Source organism: Oxyura jamaicensis, chromosome 21, assembly GCF_011077185.1.
Source record: "Oxyura jamaicensis isolate SHBP4307 breed ruddy duck chromosome 21, BPBGC_Ojam_1.0, whole genome shotgun sequence".
Classification (NCBI taxonomy): domain Eukaryota; kingdom Metazoa; phylum Chordata; class Aves; order Anseriformes; family Anatidae; genus Oxyura; species Oxyura jamaicensis.
In genome coordinates this window covers 1,797,303-1,809,845 of record NC_048913.1, presented here as the reverse complement: position 1 = coordinate 1,809,845, position 12,543 = coordinate 1,797,303, and the positions used below count along the sequence as shown (strand labels likewise).

The 12,543-nt window shown below is 39.5% G+C and overlaps 1 protein-coding gene across 2 annotated transcripts in view; it reads right to left on the bottom strand.

Annotated features, from left to right (window-relative positions):
• MMEL1 (membrane metalloendopeptidase like 1) overlaps positions 1-12,543 on the bottom strand; it is a 28,981-nt gene that overhangs the window by 11,954 nt on the left and 4,484 nt on the right. For both annotated transcript variants that reach the window (XM_035344433.1, XM_035344432.1), the window contains exons 3-16: positions 9,448-9,507; positions 8,468-8,629; positions 8,000-8,080; positions 7,494-7,589; positions 6,779-6,897; positions 6,043-6,108; positions 3,669-3,803; positions 3,054-3,143; positions 2,576-2,712; positions 1,984-2,077; positions 1,613-1,741; positions 1,235-1,333; positions 561-644; positions 193-296 (exon numbers count right to left, since the gene is read on the bottom strand). In XM_035344433.1, coding sequence (XP_035200324.1) covers positions 193-296; positions 561-644; positions 1,235-1,333; positions 1,613-1,741; positions 1,984-2,077; positions 2,576-2,712; positions 3,054-3,143; positions 3,669-3,803; positions 6,043-6,108; positions 6,779-6,897; positions 7,494-7,589; positions 8,000-8,080; positions 8,468-8,629; positions 9,448-9,507 — 1,456 coding nt within the window. The remainder of the gene's footprint in view (positions 1-192; positions 297-560; positions 645-1,234; positions 1,334-1,612; positions 1,742-1,983; positions 2,078-2,575; positions 2,713-3,053; positions 3,144-3,668; positions 3,804-6,042; positions 6,109-6,778; positions 6,898-7,493; positions 7,590-7,999; positions 8,081-8,467; positions 8,630-9,447; positions 9,508-12,543) is intronic.

The window sequence follows — 12,543 nt, the reverse complement described above, 5'->3', positions numbered from 1 at the left end:
TTAGTGAGATTCCAAGAGAACTGAATGAACTCCTACTACAAGAAGTAATTAACTACTTGTTTAATTCCAGGAAATAACTTATAAGATCTCAAATATAAGCATTTTCACTTATCCACAGCATATGACTACAACATAGTAACTGTTATTCCAGGACTTAAGATTGTGTACGTAGTATGTAGTCTTGAAACTTACATATCTTGGTCAACTCTCTCTCGAAGTTTTCTCAAGCTCTTTTGGGCTCCAGCTCTCAGATTTTCTAGGATGTTTTCAAAGTAACTGTGCTCGCTGAAGTTTAGCTGAAGAAACAGATATCTCTGTATCAGTAAGCTGTGCTGAATGAAGAATTCCTTGTGCCAATGAATTTATCTTCTAAAATGTTTTGAATGCAAGTTATCACTTAACTGCATACAAATTGCTAACGATTATAAAATGCTCAACACAATCAATGTTTTCTAGCCACTTGGAAATAAGTTACATAGGTACAAGTACACCAAATGGTGAGAAAATAACCGTAGGCTTTTATATTGAGGTACTTACTGAGGCATGTACAGCATACTTACATTGGCATATTCCTGATCTAGTTTTTCATTGTGATCTTCCAAAATATAATCTGGGTAACCAATCTGTTCTTTAATTGCCATTGCCTAGAAGAAAAGAGTTTACTTTTTCCTCATTTGATTCAAATTCATTTTTGCATTGCCCCCGTGTGTGTAAGAATTTGGATGCAAATGGCTGAAGACAGTCTTCAGATGCACCCTTTTGCCTAATGAGGTGTTTTTTTTTAAAATGTGAAACAAAGCCTCCCTCTCTTCTGTGGCCAGCAACTATGCTAGACTTGCAGACCCTATAGCACTATCTGACAGGGATTGAGCTTAACCCTCGCCTAGTGCCTCTTGGTATTGCAACAGTGCTGATAGTCCTAAAATCAATGAAAAGTTTCCTTTGGGGTCTGCATTGCATTCAGTTGTCACTGTAGCTGATGCGTTGGGTGTTATCTTCTCTCCTCATTTACAGTGTGGTTCACAAGACTCATTAAAGGAAAAAAAAAGTGAAAAAGAAAAGGAAAAAAAAGGATTAAAAAGAAAGGGACAATGTAATAGGATAATGGATAACAGGATAGTAAACAGTAAAGTTTTCTCCTCTCATTTGCAGAGGAAATGGGAATAGTGATGCAACAGAATTCCAAAGATCTCATATTCTTGAAGGAATACTGAAATTTCTTGTTTTCTCTGACCTTCTCACGAGCTTTCTCTTTAGATGCCTCATCCATCCACTGTAACTCATCTAATGTCTCAATGAACACTTCACGAATCTTATCTATTAAATCTCGGACCTAAAAGAGGCAGTAAAAAAAAAAAAAAAGAATTATTTACATCCTATTTTTCCTAGCCACAGCAAAGGTGATGAAAGGCTTCCTACTGAAAGCTGACTTTTCCCAAATTCTGTGTTCTTAATTATGATACTTTGCATTAAAAATAGCATTACAAATGAGTTCTTATGCTTTCTAATTCTTGGCTGATGGATCTCTTTACCAGATAAACCAAGCTGGGAGATCAGATGGAGGGGAATGGTCACTGGGGGTACAATAGTACAAAGGGGAAAAAATACATACCATCCTCTTGCTCTCACCAGCAAATGTCTCCCTGACATACATTGCTCCCACTGCGTTCTCCATGTTGTTGTTGACATAACTCACACATTCCCTCCAGCGGGCTTCTTCCAGTGTTGTCCCATAAAGTGCCTAGAATGTAAAACACCACAGGATCAATTCTGCCTACACATCTTTTATTCAAAATCCTCTTCCACACTGGTGCCTAAAGAGGAGGCTAACCTGAGACAGGTTTCTATCGTGATTGTTCTCAGATTTGTTTTGCGTTTTAGATGATATAACAAAGTCTTTGTGTTGGCAAAACTGTACTTGGTGACTGGGGGACTCTCTGCCAGTACTATGCTCTACAGTTTCTTTAGGAGGAGAGGAAATACCTTCCTGTAGTTTGCCCGTGCATCCTTGAAACGCCGACTCAAGCTGCTGACTCGATCAATTATGAGTCGCCAAATGAGGTAGTTCTGGATGGTGCTGTGCAGGGAAAGCAAAGCTGAAGTTAATCTCTTGTAAAAAGTAACATAAAGTTCCCCTCTGACCGTCTGCACTAAATTTTGATGAGAAAGTTAGTGACTGCCAGTCATCAGATTCATAGCATCTACAAGGGTCTGTTCTTAGTTAACAGGCTGGCTAACTCTAGAAGCATGCAGACTGAGCACTGTGCTCTCTGGTCTGTTCAGGGATTTGTTCTTCTTCTCTCCCTGCCCCATCCTCCCAACAAGAGTGTAACAAGCTAAAGCCCATGTCATATTTCTTCGCATTTAAAACCTCTCCCAAGCACATGAGCCAATGAGACACCTAGTACCACAGTACTTTGGGACCCCTGGACCTTAGAAGACACTTTTCATATTTCACAGTGAATCCCTCTGATTCTTCTAAGAGCAGCTCTGGCAGAACTAGCAAGTGGACCCGATAATCTGTTCCCACAGTATTTCTGTCACTGTTGTCTTGGATATTTCCATTTCTTTTTACCTTGCTGAGTACTTTGAGATAATTGCCTTTAGCTCTTGTAGGTAGGGCATGCCATATACAACAACCTCTTCTTCGGGGTCAACCTGAACACTTACTGAAGACATGACACCTTGGATGAAGCAGGTCCAGTTAAATTCCTAGGCAGAGAGGAAGACATACTCATGCCAGGTGTTTACGTGCCTTAGTAACTGTCCAGAGTTTGTACAGTCCATGGTATGGAATGTTCTAGTGTTGGCAGTAGAGCTAACAAAATCACAAAGTGTATGCTGAATATACAGATCCTTGTTTCCTGCTACAGCAACACTGATGTCCAGTTGCTGAGGAGAAAAATACTTTTTAAGACTCTGAAGACAACATTAAGAGTGGAAATAATTTTATACTTCTTGTTGCATTACTCTGACAAACTCACAAAGCTATTTCCAGTTTACATAGTAATAATAGGAGGCTGAAAGTTGTAGACTGCTTGTTAAACACTTACGTTCAATGCAAACTTATCCTGTAGTTCTTTTAAGGTCATTTTGTTGTATAACAAGGTTACATCGTGCCTTTCTTCTGCTGGGGTAGTTGCCTGAAGACAATCACAAGATTATTACTAGAATCAACTGACAGAAGTGTCAATGGTTGAAGTCATGTGTATGCGTGTGTACATAGACACCCTTAAATAGTACTGAGAATAAAAACAATTTCTTTTGGAAGTGAATGCTTCTACACTTCAGTACAGCAATTCAGGCCCCTCTAAATGTGTCACTAGTATGGACAGCCAAGCTTTTATGAGTCTACAACACCAAGGAAGATAGCTCTGGGGTTATCTTAGTGCATGCTTAGCAGAACATAAATTATCCTGCTTTAGGAGACTTCCAAAAATAAGTATGGTTAGGGTTAGAGCAGGAAGAGTAGCAGTGTCTACAATGGATGTAATTATACACACAGAGGCTCTGATTTCTGGGCTGCTCACAGCACAAAGTCTCTCGCCCCCTCCTTTTCCTCTTGGCCATGAGTTCTGTGCTGTGTCAAGCTGCTGCAAAAAATTGTGAGACACTTATGCCTTACCCCAACCCAAACATCCTGAGAACTTCTTGATTTCTGTACTCACGTTTGCAATCTCTGTTTCAAGCTCCATAACCTTTGCCATTTCCTCTTGGACAAACAAATCATCTTTAGATACGTTCTTGTCTTCTCGGATCATTTTAGCAATAGTGATCATGAACTGCAGGTAAGCTTCTCTCACCTATATGCAAGAAATAGTGTGTGTGTACAGAGTCATAAAGAAGAGGTTTGCTGTCTGTCGTTCCTCATTCAGCAAACAATTATTTTAGCTTTATACGGTCTGCTGTGGAAGAAGTTTGGCCAAGTGGCCACAGCCTCTGCCATGGTCTCCAAAGCAACCCTCTACACCCATTTTTTTCTTTAATGTAATGGATATTACTGCAATACCTAGGATCTTACTTCACCCTGGAATACCTTGCAGTGCAGTTGAGTCTCAAAACACATAAAAGCAGCACTTTTTTGCTTCCCTATATGCTGTAACTCTAGAGTTTGAGGTTCGAATTTCCACTTGAGCAAGAAGAAAGCCCTGTGTCACAATAAGGGAATTAGTGATCCCTAACTAGACAAAGCATTAGCTAAAGGTAAACACGGAAGATTTAAGTTCTCTGGAAGTAATACTGTAAATTCTCCAAACTCTGGTTTTACTGCCTGAAAGAAAAGCTCTCTCAGATGGTTCCCAGTGATACCTTTACTTTATTTGTAATAGGAAGGTCTGGCTATGAGTTATTTCTCAGAGTGGTCCCAATAAAGATTTTTGACTGCTGAGTACATATCTTTGATAGAGGAAAGCTTAACATTACCTATTATTCTTGCATACTTTTCTTCCTACATAGACCTTGGAAACCAGATAAATAACTGTTGTGAAATTGAGTCTGGGCACTTACATGATAATGGCTTGTGTTTTTAGGCTGAATGCTGAGGCCTTAATCAGGCTGGACTCCCACAGGCCTCAGTAGGAGTCTTGCCAAAAGATGCTGGACTAAGCAGAGAGGGAGTTTGGGTCATCAGTTTTGTTCATTGTTTGTGGGAAGTGAGCTGTTAAATAGCAAATAAAAAGGGGTTGTCTCTCCTCCTTATTCATAAAAATTAAAAATACAGCCACAGTCCTTCTTTATAGCCTCAAATTAAAGCTACTTTAAATATTGAGTTTTCTTTTGCTAAATTAAGATTATCAGTGTATTATACCTGTTTTTCTACCCCAGGTTGTTTCAAATCTTAATTTTGTGTAGTGATGCATAAATACCCTTCTTTTCTAATGTAACTGTTACTACATAGGTGAAACCTGTAGAACGGAATCCTAGTTCCAAAAGCTACCAGTGAACTTCAGAGCAGCCCTCTATAGTTCCCAACACAACCATGTGGGAATTGTATGTTTTGTATTACGAGACTGATTAACAGAAGTTGACAGTTTATAAAGCTGGCCAGAAGGTGTGGAAAAACAACCCCATGAAAATTTCACAGAGCTGTGTTTTAGACTATATTATATATGGAAATATATTCCAGTACAAAGAAGTCAGAAGAAAACTAATCAATCTGATTTTGTTTTTTTCTGTCTTTTGAGCCACTAGACAGAGTCTGAAATGCTGATTATTTTTTTCTCTGTATTCCCTTTTGTTCATGTTATGAAAACTAGTTTGATGTTAGGTTGCAAATCCTCTCTACAAGTATGACATAATTGACAAAATAAAAAGTACTGAAGCAGTATTTTCAGCTTGGAAACAGATAAATTATCTGAGTGTTTGCCACAGCTTACTAAGTTCTTACAGAAATCTCACGCTTTCACCCTGAGCACTGACAGGGAAGAGTAGCTAGAATTCAGTCTCTCACAACTTTAATGTAATTTGCGGGAATGGTGGGAGAAAGGGGAGGAAGTAAGTGGCAGCAGATTCGTACCAGATGAGTATCCATTAATATTCCTGTTGCTGTAAAAACTTTTTTTTTTTTTTTCTTCTCAACGAATGTGAACGTTTGAATATTCTGGTGTTGAATAACAGTCATTTTGTGGCATTGTATTCTCAAATATGGGAGCATTGTCACACTAGATCATATTTATAATCCACTTTCTAGTACCTTCTTTAATAGTAGCCAGAACCAGTGGTTTTAGAAGATATAACCACTAAAATGTGAACCTATCTTTCAAAATTAGAGACTGAAGTTATAAAACACAATTGTATTTTGTTCACACAGACCAGAAGAAGGCTATGTGAGTTAGCTGGTTCTGGGGAGGCTTGGCGTTTATGTAATTGTTCAGTACTTTTGTAAACGTAATGAAACTTTGGCATAAGTAGAAAAAAAGTAGCAGTGAATGTCAGTTTGTTGCATAACATGAAGATTCATACATTTGAGTTTTCTGAAATACAGGAATAATTAATGATGTTACTTTAGTAGCACATAGTAATTAAAGCACAAGGAGTACTTACCGTTTGATAGTTGCCTCCATTAAAGTAGTAATCTCTTGATGGCATTCCTAGACTAGGTTGGTCAATCTGAAAGAAATCGTACATTTCTTTAGTTAGGGATGAACTGGAACTGGTGTTGCCCAAAGTTGTCCTTGAAAGACAACAGGAAATGCTGCACATGCCATCCAATGTCGGAATAGCCAACAATATGCTTCTACCAAACAGTAAAGAACTTCAGTTTTCTAGCAACTGGGGTGGGATGGAAGACACAACTTCCGTCTCTGAATTTCTAAATGACAACAGGATCGATACTTAACAAGGGTTACTGAGCAAAATCTTTAAGTAGTCATTGATATATAAGAATAAGTTTAAGCAACTTAGAAAAGAAGCTGCTTGACTTGGGGACTAGAATTCATGCATAAGAATACTCAAATGAGTTCTGAAATATTATTTAAATATCTACCTTAAAAACATGGTTTTCTGCTTTATATTAAATCTCATAATCATTTTGCAAGTCACAAGCATTTTCAATTCTTAAGTGTTGTAAATCAGCAAAGGTCCATTGACTTAGCTGAAACAAAAACAAATTATGGTACCACAAAATGTTTCCCAATATAACTTTGAGACATATCAGCCACTTGGGGGTACAGAACCATTGCATAAATTTTCTCAGTTGAGTGTATGACTTAAGGAAAGCTAATCTGTACGTATTATAATTCTGCTGTACATAAATAATTCCTTGAAATATTTTTCATACATAAATAATGTGTCTGCTGGAATCCCGGTCATCATTCCATACAAACATGTCAATGAGGACACGTTTGTTAAACCTGGAGTTCATTATGGAGAGTTTCTCTTCCATGCTCCAGCCCGGTTCTGTGACATGAAAGGGAAAATGTATGTTATTTATCAATATATTAGGACTGATAAAATTGTAGAGTCTGCAAGGCTACTGCTGAAATTGATTAGAAACAGACTGGACATCAAGTGAGAATATTTGCACAGGACATCCCTACAGTGGTTAGAAATAGCTAGGCAGTGTTCTTACTGGTCCTACCTATTTTGATTATATTAATCAGCAGCTGACTAATTTATATATTGCAATATATGCATAATATAAATCACCATGACCTTGACTAATTAAGGTGTTATGCTTCAAACTCTAATTAGTATGCAAGTATTAGAACACAGATTGGTTATATAGCTTTTTTGTTTTCAGTTTTCACGTTGGTCCTCTAGGTTTCCTACCCATGCCTTAAAATGTCCAGTGTTCATAAATGAGATCTTACAATATGGGTATTTTAATTTAAAGTACTTTACAGATCACTGCATGCCAAATGTGTATGCCTTACATCCTACATTTTAATATTTTCTTTGTGAGCAAAAGTCAGGGTATCAAGGACAGGCTGTCACCTTAGTGCAGTATCTAACTCAGACTTAGTGCTACTGAACTCTTTTGAGCTCAGCATTACCTTTGGTGTCGTTCCAGTCTGCAGAAGCCACTGGCCAATCTCCAACCATTGTTAAGACCTCTAGCAGAGGCAATGAATCTCGCTGCTCTATAAGACCTGAGACAGGAAAAACAAATACTACGTTGTTTTGGAGAGCTGTGGGAGGAGGGATGGAGAAAGGACTATTACCTATTTTTCTTCTACCAGTTTAAATCTGAAACTGAATCTGTCATAGTAGAAAATAAGAGATATCAAAAACTATTATTTTCTACACTACTCTTCATAAAAGTAGCAGAAATATGTACGGATTCTGATTGAATGGCATTGGAAAGAATGAAATAAGATGCACTTTTGCACTCAGAAGGAAAAGCTTTGCATATGAGAGGTTGGTAACCAGCATCTGTGCAACGTACAAAGGTGTCTGTATTCATCTGAATGAAGATTAACTACCCAGGCAAGGACACTGGACTTTTGCTCCAGTTGTATGTTTGGTATTGAACTGGAGAACAGAAGAAAAAGGGACTCACTCTCATTCATGCATGACTTGTAAAGTATCTTAGCTTTCTGAAATGCTTCTCTGTCCCCTTGATCTGAAGTCTCCAACACACCTGTGGAAGGAACCACTGCAGTGAGATTTTTGCCCTGGAGAACTTTGATCTTTTCATAGAAATCACTGAGAATTCAGGGCTATGATAAATATCTGTTACCTTAGGCTTCAATTAGTATTAAACTAGAGTGCTCTTTAAAGGAGCTCTTAAAGTAAAAAAGTGTCAGGAAGAAGGACATGCACACAGCTTGTCTGTCTCCCTTTGAAGTTAGTACCAAATCACCTATGGCCATTTTTTTAATGGGAACAGCATGTTATCTCAAAATGGATGTAGTCAGAGACAGATTAAAGGACTAGAGGAAAAAAATCACAATCAACACTTCTCTCCATAGTGTACAGTAAACAATATCTGAAGTGAAACACAAGGGTAGAGAAGGTTCACTCCTACCTTTTAAGATGATCTCCAGCTCGTCTCTCAGGATGTCGAAAATGCTGTATCTGGAGCTAGTTTCTGGGATAACGTGCCGGTTCAGCCAGCCCCCACAAGCATACTGATAGAAATCCTTGCAAGGGTCAGCTGTTGTGTCCATATTCTGAATTATTCTAGCAGCTAGGTATCAAAACATGAGAGTTGAGTTCCACAAACTGCTCAGTAATCTCTGGGACTACCAGAGATTGGCAGAAAGGCATCCTTCTTATGCTGCTTATCATGGATAAGACTTATGCTCATGTATTATGACTCAAAGGATCCTATTCTCTATTTAAAAATGCAAAGAAGCATCTGATGGCAGACATCTGCACTGCAATTATAGTGCTTCACAGAAGGAGCCTCTGAATGACAAAATGATAATTCTCCTGCAGCACAGTGCCTTACAACAGGCATGTAGATCCTGAAGCCCTAGGTAAGGTCTCTACCTATGAAGCCAGTCTTTCCAGGGGATAACTAAACATCTGTACCGTGGTCTTATCTCTCGATTGTATATAATGGAGGTATATCAGTAGATGTTCAAGATAATAAGGTGAATAGCCCCATGTGTACAATACACTCTCTTTCAGAGAGAATTAGATCTAAGGGAATTTTTGATACGTCATAGATACAGGCTATGTTGGTAAATCCACATCTTTGTGGCCAGAGAACTGTTGACCACAATGGAAATCTTGCTGTACTACCTTATAAATGATATTAAATGATGGCAAAGCATACAATGGAAAAAGAATGATAGTTGTGTTCCTTCCCCCCCACCTTCCCAGTCTTTACACATGGAACTGTTTGAGGATGCTGTACTTGCTGCCTTTGACAGAAAGAGTTTCATTCCTTTTAAACTTCTCTAGTCTTAAAGCCTGCCCTAGTGTTTATTCAGACTGGGTAGAATTAACAATTTGTAAAACACCACTTCTGCAAGAATTATTCACAGTACGACTCATTACCTGCTGTAACACATCCAGGTGTGGTACATATGTTGCCTGAATTGGTGCCATAGTGAGTGCCTGGAGGAAGAGGAACAAGAAAGCAGACACAATTAGTTGGAAATTGCTACCAATGTCATTCGCCAGCAGCCCAGCCTTAATGACAGGTCTGTTTAGTTTTAGAGCAATCGAACATTACGTGGCAGCAAAAGATAACTGTAAAGACATCTCTTAGTGAAGACCTCTTCAGTGAAGATCCACAAAAAACCTATGCACTGCTAATGTCAGTGAGCAGGAACTGGAGCAGCGCCCAGCTCTCGCTGCTTGCTGCTCTGTAATAAATGTACTGCTATGAGTCTGATGGCAGTGATACAGAGCGTCTTGATGTGAAAACAAAAACCTGACACCCTGACTTTCCAACGGAATTTGCCATGTTTTAAAACTCTTTTTTTATCCTTGCACTAGGTTGTTTGCAGAAAAGTTACTCAAATTCCTTCCAAGGAAAACAAGTGTTTTACATGAGACCAAACAAGATTACAGTAATTCAGATAGAAATAAAACAGTAGGGAAGAAAAGAGGGCTTTGAAGTTCATCAGTGGAAGCAACATAAAAAGCCCCCACTGTGATCGGGAATGTAATATTCAGGGTTCAGCTGAGTGCTGTTGTGCTGCGTGGGAGTAGATCTGCATTAGAATAACTGCATGCCTTATAATAGTTTAGTGTCTACCAATCTGAACATGGGATGAGCAAAATATGTGTAACAATATGAAGCTTCACATGGAGGGGTTTAGCACTTCGGTACCAGATGAGGCAAGTACAATTTCTGGAGTTTCCTAAACCCTCTAATAAAATATATATTTAAAAGCCCAGGGTACTTCCAGGGGGGAGGGGTATCTCTAGGGAAAAGCTAGTAGTTCAGAGCCGTTCTGAAATTCTCCTAGAGGATAAATACTACTGGGCAAGGTGGGAAGGAGAACTGCATTGAGCATGCTGTATTTCTTCCATCGTTTCTCAGGGATGGGATAGGACAGGACTCACCTGAAGCCTGTTTTTAATTGAAGTTTCTCCCTTTAATATAACCTCACAATGTCTAACTTCAGTTTCTGGAATCCAGCTGCTTTCAACAAGACTCTAACTCCCCTCATTCAAGAAGATCTTGTGATTGTGAAAATGTAATTGAGATACATAAGCAGGGAAGCCAAATCTGGTTTTGAAGCCTTGGTTACGCACACAGAGCTCTGAAACTCTGCCATGAAAACAGATAATTAGAAATGGCTGGTGAGGGGCTCTCAGCTTACTTCTAAAAGTGGTTCCTTTGTTGTTTTATCAATTGTCTCTTATGCCTCGCTACCATTCCTGACAAAGTACCAAGCCAGCCTGACTCTGAGATATGGCCAATGCTGCCCTGTTTTCCTCCACAAGGTATTTGTGGAGCTTTTGCTCACTTGGCTCTGGCAATTGCACCTCTCAAACCTCAAATAACTAGAAATAAATGTAAAATGCACCTTCTAACACCTCATTTTCTCAACCTGTTTTGTTCAGAAAAACAAAACCACAAGCAACCAACTGCTCAAGTTTTCAGTAGAAATATAGGCATCAGGAGTTGGGCTTTATGATCCTCGTGGGTCCCTTCCAACTCAGAGATTCTATGATTTCTCTACGTATTTTTCTGGTTAAACATCAGTGACAAGTTGAGTCATGACAGAGCCCCCTGTTCCCATGATGTCAAAACTTGCTGCGAGCACAGAGGTGGGAAGGACAGCTTACAGGTTCATGTTCTATAGAGCCTAGAAGCTGTAACAAAAGAAGTATCTGGCAGGATTTAAAGAGCTCGGATAGGAAACTTCTGAACAGCAAATTGTAACAGTGGGGCGTGAAGTCACGTCTGATACTAATTTAAGGCATGAAGACAGTGATTTGTAGCAGAGGAAAATGGGAATGCTGAGCTCTGCATCCCACGTTCCCCCTGCTGCACAGAAAGTACACGCATCCCTGGAAGGGCTTGTGGGGAATCAACACTCTCCTCCTTAACTCCCATTTGGTTTTCTCCCAGGCAACTTTGTCTAGGAACTAATTTCTTACAACTTCTTGAAAAGCTAATCATTCCAATTTACCACTTTTTTTCTTCTGAGATGCCCCTCGTTGGGCATACCTTCTAAAACAATCCAAGAGGGAAGTCAGATGCACGGAAATGGGACAAAGATCTCAGCACAGCAACTGTACAGTACCAGGTTCTGCAACGGCTGACAGAATTCAGCAGTACCCTTGCCTTTGCTTCATGAAGTCTCATGCCCTGTAAATAGTCTTCTTTTCAGCAGAGAAGAGCCAGAAATCCTGCTGCAGGCTGAAGGCATTCCTCACCTCCAGGCTGGCAGGGCACCATCAGAGAACTGATAAGGGAGGGTAAGCTTTAACAGAGCTAAATAAAAAGAACTTAGCTGCAGGGCTATTCCAGAAAGAAGAAAATGGAGGGGAAATAAACACTTTGGACAACTTCAGAGGCCAACTGCTCACCAGAAAAACATCAGAGCTGGGGCATGCTTCAGACACCACTGATTTCACTGTGAAGAATCCCATTATCTTAACGGGACTTTCCAGGAAGCCACAGAGCAGTACTACATTTAGTGGTAAGCAGCAGATTATCAGAATAATTTCTGAGACCTGTAGAGCACTGTAGTTCTTTTCAGCAGTTCATCTTCTGAGTGATGACTTTAAAAAAAAAAAAATGTTGCTTTTTGCTGCCTTACTGAAGTTTCTTTCTGGACAAACAAACCCAAGCAAATCATGCTCTGGAGTCTCTGAAACGTACAGTTTGTGTTTAGTGGTTTGCCACTGTGCTTTCTGAGGACCACAGGTGGCTGGGGATGGCACACACTGAAACAATTTAGATCCACAGTTGTCATCAGGCAGTCGAGCATGAGGTTCACCTTTCAGCACCTTATCTCTTCCTGATATAGTTCTCACCTGCAGAAGCGCTGTCAGCACCACAGACTGTCTTTGTTGCTATATAACAGCACATTGTTTGCAACAGATAATGTCACCATCAAATTTAGCGTCCCTTTCTCTGAAAGGATCATCTGTGCCACACGTCGCTGTCTTCAGATGGAATCCACAACC